This window comes from Nestor notabilis, unplaced genomic scaffold, assembly GCF_000696875.1.
Source record: "Nestor notabilis isolate BGI_N333 unplaced genomic scaffold, ASM69687v1 scaffold21062, whole genome shotgun sequence".
Lineage (NCBI taxonomy): Eukaryota > Metazoa > Chordata > Aves > Psittaciformes > Psittacidae > Nestor > Nestor notabilis.
The window spans coordinates 4,599-11,081 of NW_009917382.1; the positions used below are offsets into that span (position 1 = coordinate 4,599).

The following is a 6,483-nucleotide window of genomic DNA, read 5'->3' on the forward strand; positions in this document are numbered from 1 at the left end:
CCCCCATCAGGCACTAGACAAATCAGCCTAATCACAGCTGAGAGCCTTGTGTCTTCTGGAGCCCAACATCCTCCAGCATAGGGAGGAAGGAAAGAAAGGCACTTTCTCCCACTGCTCCCCCAACAGCCTGGGAAAACAGGAAAGCCAGAGCTCGTGGCAGTGATGGGCTCCAGCCTGGAGCTGCACTAACAGGGAAAAGCCGTTCCAGGTAAAGGAGGGACCTTCCACTATCCAAATCAGCAACTTCCAGCCACCAAAACCTTGAGAACCAGACTCCCATCCCAGACACACACACCCCCCTACACAACTCCTTGCCAGGACCTCTCATTAGACACCCCCTCAGGCCAAGAGCACCCCAACCCTTTGCATGGCTGCAGGCACAGCAAACCATGTGTGTGCTCAAGCCCCTTCTCCCCAGGCCAGGCTCCACAGCATGTTATGTCCCACAAGGCCAGGCCAGGCTGTAACCAATGCTGCCCAAGCCACTGGTCAGCCCCACTGGGCTCAGGGTGACACCAGGGTGCAAAGAGTGGAAGTGCAGAGGTGACAGTCAGCAGCAGCTCCGACACCAGCCAGAGCTCATCCCACCAGTCACTCATCCTGCAGGCTGGGTCCTGGCTCTCATCCCAGGAAAAATTAGCTTGAGCTTGTGGGCAGCATGCCCAGGCAGCTCCTCTATCCCAATTCAGAGCAGTGCAGATACCTTCATCCAGGGAACCTGATCCAAGCCTCTCCACATAGGCATGGTGAGGAAAGCAGATCCCTCCATCCTGGGCTGCCCAGCTAAATTCAATGCTGATTTGTCTCCATTACTGGCAAAAAGCCTCTCAGGAGCCAAGAGGACCAGCATGCTTGAGCCTCAACCTTCAGAACACATGTGGTGGGAGACCCAGCCCAGCACCACCACTTGCTAGGACAGAGCACACCTGACCTCCACTGAGTGCTTGAGGGGCCTGGGGACCCACCTGCTCCTACACTTAATTGTTTTCCTTTCCCCTCCTAGGATTTTGCCCACTGGAAGGCACCTGTGCAGTCAAATGCTGGCTCCATGGGCTGACCTCACTCCAGAAGGCAGGGGAACACATGCCTCTGACCTGTCTGGCACGATTCAGGATGGAAAGCACCTCAGAAGTAACAGCAGGACCTCCAAGTACATCGACAGAGCTTTGTATGTAGAATACCAGGATCTGCCCAACATGCCACAGTTCACACATGCAGGATTGGCAGTGGTGAGCCACAGCCCAAACAGAGTTGTTGTCAGTGGTGAGGGACCCCTGTGATCCACCTTTCCACAGGGACCAGGACTTCCCCAAGGTCTTTGAGGGAGGTGAGGCACTGGCACAGGGTGCCCAGAGAAGCTGTGGCTGCCCCATCCCTGGCAGTGTTCAAGGCCAGGTTGGACACAGGGGCTTGGAGCAACCTGCTCTAGTGGAAGGTGTCCCTGCCTGTGGCAGGGGGTTGGAACTGGATGAGCTTTAAGGTCCCTTCAATCCAAACCAGTCTGGGATTCTATAATATGACCAAGGGCCCCTTCACTGGAGCCTGTGGCAGGACTGTCCCCTTACCACGCTGAAGTCCACGCCATTGGTGATGGTGTGTCTCCGGTGTTCTGCATGTGTCCTCTGATGCCGCCGAGCATCCCCAGCCCCTGGATGGCCACTGTCTCCCTGGGACTGCCCAGCAGCCTTAGCATCACCACCTGCAACAGAGGAAAGCATAAGGCCACCAGCTGCTATCTGCAGCATGGTCTTGCAGACATGGCAAAGAGCAGCTGAGCAAAGCACCAGCCCAGGTGCTTGCCTGCAGGCAGGGCAGGCTTCAGCAGCAACTTACTTGGCTGTATCAGGTTAGCAACACACCTTGGTCATGTGCAAAAGGCAGGCAGCTTCCAGGCAATGCTGTTTCAAGCCCCTGCACAGGCAATTAAACCATTAGTGACACTGGCTACCCTTGTCCTGTCCTCATGGGACCCCTGGCTCCCACTCAGTGGCAAAGACTGCCAGGAACCCGACTCCTGAAGGCATCTCCTGCTTGGTGATGGGCTTGGCCATGCAGACATTCTTCCCACAAACCCTGTGCCTGTGGCCTAACCATTGAGTAAATCAGGCTGTAGATTTTCCAAAATGTTATTCAAATCCTAGCATCCCACCCTGAAAAAGACTGATCTCTTACAAACACATAATGTTGGTGCAAAGACAAGCATGGCCTTTCTGCAGGTTAAGTTCATACTGGCACCTTTCAAGCTAAGTCAGACCCCTCCTGCCTGTGCTGCCTGTTTGGCCAAGCTGGTATTGGCTGGGCACCTGCCGCCCGCCCCACACTACCCACCCTGGTGAACTCACCAGGAACAAAGCCCTGTGGCATGGCCAGACCAGCTCAGAGCCTGGTTCTGGCCAAGCACGGCCCTGAGCCGTGGCATCAGGGCAGCCACGGAGCAGTCAGCACGATCCTGACATGCCCAGGCAGCGAGCGCTGCACCTCCCTCTGTGCCAGTTCCAGGCAGAACCTGTCTTGTATCCAGCCCTTGCTGCTGCAGACACCTCTCCTCGGGAGTCTCTTTCCCAGCCTGGCCATGACACAAGAGCAGCAGGGAGGCAGGCAAGCGACAGCAGGCACAGACAGCCAGGGAACACGTCTGCTCCTCAGGACTACTGCACACCTATCTCCCAGGCACGCTCACCCATCGCCACATCTTCTCACACGTGCCAGCTCCCAAGCACCAGTGCTGCCAGGCAGAGGTCCAGCATGTTCCCTTCTGCACTGGTATGAAGGCCTGCAGGTGCCAGGACACGGCATGTAGCATTGTCCGGGCTGGCACCCACAGCTCCACAGGGCTCCTCAGTTCACCACATGGACACAATGCAAAAGGGATATGGAGCAGGAAAGGACAGCATTGGCCACAGGAACCACTCTCCTTCACCTTGAAGGCAATGAGATCTGGGAGAACTGCACAATACTGGGGCTGCCTGTACTGCTAGTTTCAGAAAGAGGAGCTGGGTTCAGGCTTGGGGGTAGCAGGCCACAATACACAAGCACCCTGCTCAGCATGTCATGTTGTGTCACTGGGGAAAGAAGCTACTGTAGCATGGGAAAAATCCTCCTCTGGTTCACCATGGCATCCTGCTTCTCCTACTAGGAAGAGCTCTGGCATAGACAGGACTCCTGCATGTCAATAAACACAAAGTCTTTGATATCACCCATTCATCTGTTTTTTTGGTTTCACACACCCACATCTACCTGGCAAGACCAGTGCAACCACACACATTTTCCTAGCAGATCTGCAGCACATCCTGTTTGGGAAGCTGAGGAACAGCCCCAAAACTAGAGGTAGCTTCAGTAGCAGAATTGCAAAGCAAAGCCAGGAACACCTTTGGGAAACACGTTGAAAATTTTTCATGGCTGTTAATTGGAAGTGCCAGGTTGAGCTGAGCTGAACCTGTGATAAGAAGGTGCTCCCTGGTCAAACAACTGAGCTCTGTGTACCTGAGCTGACAATGTAGTGGCTAAAACAGAACCCCTGCTAATGAGTTGAGATAATTTCTTCTTCAGCAAAGAGAGGTTCCAGCTCACCAGAGGAGGATGAGATTCTGCCACAAGATATGGCCTCTCTGCTCCTGCAGGGCACAGGCCTAGCATTCCCCAGCCAGAGCAAGTGGCCAGGACCGAGCAGACACCTCACAGTCATTTACACATTTACATACCTGTCCTTGCAATGGACAGTAACTGCTCCCTACAAACCATCTCCTCCTGCCTGCCAGGGCCACCAACTCTCCAGGCAGCTGACAGAGACAGGCCACCCCAGCAGCAAAGGCAAATGCTGTGTAGGGAGGAGGCAACAGTGCCCAGGCCACCACAGACATCCTAGGCAAGGCACATCCTGATCTGTATCTGAACTTACCCAGGTCTCAGCTCACAATGGAACCACAACAGTAAAGAACCCAACACCAAGACAACTAGATGCTGCTGTGAGAGGCCACCACTAGTAAGGAAGCCATCATGGTGACTTTCCTGCATAGCGACTTCTCCAGTATCAGCCTCACCATCCCAGCAGATGCTGTTGGCTCTCCAGGGACCATGGCTGGTGGACAGCAGTGGTTCATGGGCTGCCCCAGCACTGCTGGGTTGATGACAATCCCAACCTCTGCCATCTTGCCATGATTCCATCTAAATCACCTCTGGTGCAGGCAGATGCCCCTGAACCACAAAACAGAGCTCAGGTGGCATCCTGTGAGCACCTCCTTCCACCAAAACACAGGCAGGAAGAGTTTCTTCATACTCCTTCTAGTTGATGAGCACTGATCCACCATCTCACTGCCCTTGGTTGGGTTCTTACAGAAACTACCTCATGCAGCTGAAGGCTCAGAGCAGACTAAAGCCCAAATCTTAATGGAGGCAGGTCTTCCTTGATCCACAGGCAGCTCTCAGCACCCAGCACATTTCTCCACAGTGAGGAAGAGCTGTGTCGTGCCATGGCAGCACTCAACCTCACAGCCTGGTGAGGAGAACATTCATCCACACCTTGGGAAACCCCGCACAGTAGGAGGGAGCACTGGGCAGCTGTGCAGGATCCAGAGCTAAAAGAAACAGAATAACTGAGAGTTATGATGTTTGCTAAGCTGCTGAATCAAAGTGAGATTCTGGCCTTCTGTCAGAATAGGGCCCTGCACTGCAGGAAGCTGGCAGCAAGGGCTGCAGTACAAACCCTGCCTGCAGGCTCCAGACATCAGTATAACATCAGCTTATAGTGGAAAGATCCTCAGCAACCATGAAGTTGCTGTAATGGTCTGCTCATTCCCTTCTAGGGCAGAGCTTTCCATTTGCTGTTTATTTACCAAGCAGGATTTTTGTTCAGGTTTTTCCAGATTTATTCTGTTGACAACAGGAGAACCAGCCTGCTGAATAATACTGCCCTAGATGAAGTTCCAGTGATTAGTCTGGAGGCAAAATGGAAAGTAGAGAACCTCAGCCACAGTTAAAAGTGCCTTCTCCACCCAGCAGAAGGGACTGGGTGTGAGCAGGTGAGAAGTGAAGGCAAATCAACCTAACTTTCCCAAGGCTGAGGCAGTCATTGTACTCTAGCATTGAAATAACAAACACCAGCTCCTCACACAGCACTTCGTGTCTGTAGATCTCAAAGCACTTCACAAATCATGGGCATGCAGGGACAGGACAAGGGGGAATGGCTTTAACCTGCTAGAGGGGAGATTGAGATGAGCTCCTGGGCAGAAGCTCTTCCCTGGGAGGGTGCTGAGGCGCTGGCACAGGGTGCCCAGAGAAGCTGTGGCTGCCCCATCCCTGGCAGTGTTCAAGGCCAGGTTGGACACAGGGGCTTGGAGCAACCTGCTCTAGTGGAAGGTGTCCCTGCTGCAGCGGGGGTTGGAACTGGATGAGCTTTAAGGTCCCTCCCAACACAAACCAGTCTGGGGTTCCATGATTCTATCTAGATAAAGAATTATTACCTACACCAGATGAACCCAGAAGTCTGGTTTCCTTATAACATCTCCTACTGACTAGCAACAAACCAAGATGCCAGTGAAATCACCTCCCCCTTGCCAGGGTCAGGTCCTACTGGGAGTGGCAGAACCAGCACAGGGACCTCCTGGTGAGCTCTGCAGACAGAGCCTTGCCACCCAGACACCACTGAGACAGAGCAAAGCACAATAAGGGGAGACCTTATTGTGGCCTTTCAGTACTTTAAAGGGGCCTACAAGAAAGATGGGGAGAGACTTTTTAGCAGGGCCTGTTGCAACAGGATGAGGGGTGATGGTTTTAAACTACAAGAGGGAGCTTCAGGCTGGACGTGAGGAAGAAATTCTTTACAATGAGGATGGTGAAACACTGGCCCAGGTTTCCCAGTGAGGTAGTGGACGCCCCATCCGTGGAGACATTCCAGGCCAGGCTGGATGTAGTTCTGAGCAACCTGATGTAGTTGAAGATGTCCCTGCTCACTGCAGGGCCGTTGGACTAGAGGACTTTTGAAGGTCCCTTCCAACCCAAACCAGTCTGTGATTCTATGATCTCCCTGATGCTGCTTTCCCATTTAATTATCACTTAATTATTTATTCTTGCAATTAGTGCTGCGGAATTATCCAAACAAAAAAGCTGGATCAGGCTTTCATATTTTTTTGGTCCAAAACACAGATGAAATGGTGAACTCAGTGTACGAGGGCACAGCACCCACCCAAGCTCACAGCTGCTCCAGGACCGAGGCTCTCGCTGACGAGACCCCTGGGTGCAGCAACACTCCGAGATGACAGCACCAAAAGGTCATCGACAGCCTCTGTGCCAGAGACAACTGCGGACACGTTACGGTAAAGCCCTTAATTCTTCTTGTCACTGCTATAAACAGACAGGCCCGTGTGAGGAGGGGTGCAAAGGTAAGCACGAACCCGAGGCAGGCGGAATAGCACTGGAGCCCAGGTCAGAATCATCGGTAACTTCTGAGGAGTTCGGCACCCGGCGCGCGGGTCCGGGGCGATGCTC

General features: G+C 53.4%; 1 protein-coding gene across 1 annotated transcript in view; it reads right to left on the reverse strand.

Annotated features, from left to right (window-relative positions):
* LOC104401586 (suppressor APC domain-containing protein 2-like) overlaps positions 1–1,699 on the reverse strand; it is a gene marked incomplete at its 5' end in the record, with an annotated part of 5,501 nt that extends 3,802 nt beyond the window's left edge. The window contains one exon of the mRNA XM_010009207.1: positions 1,566–1,699. Coding sequence (XP_010007509.1) covers positions 1,566–1,699 — 134 coding nt within the window. The remainder of the gene's footprint in view (positions 1–1,565) is intronic.
* Between the last annotated feature and the right edge of the window lie 4,784 nt (positions 1,700–6,483).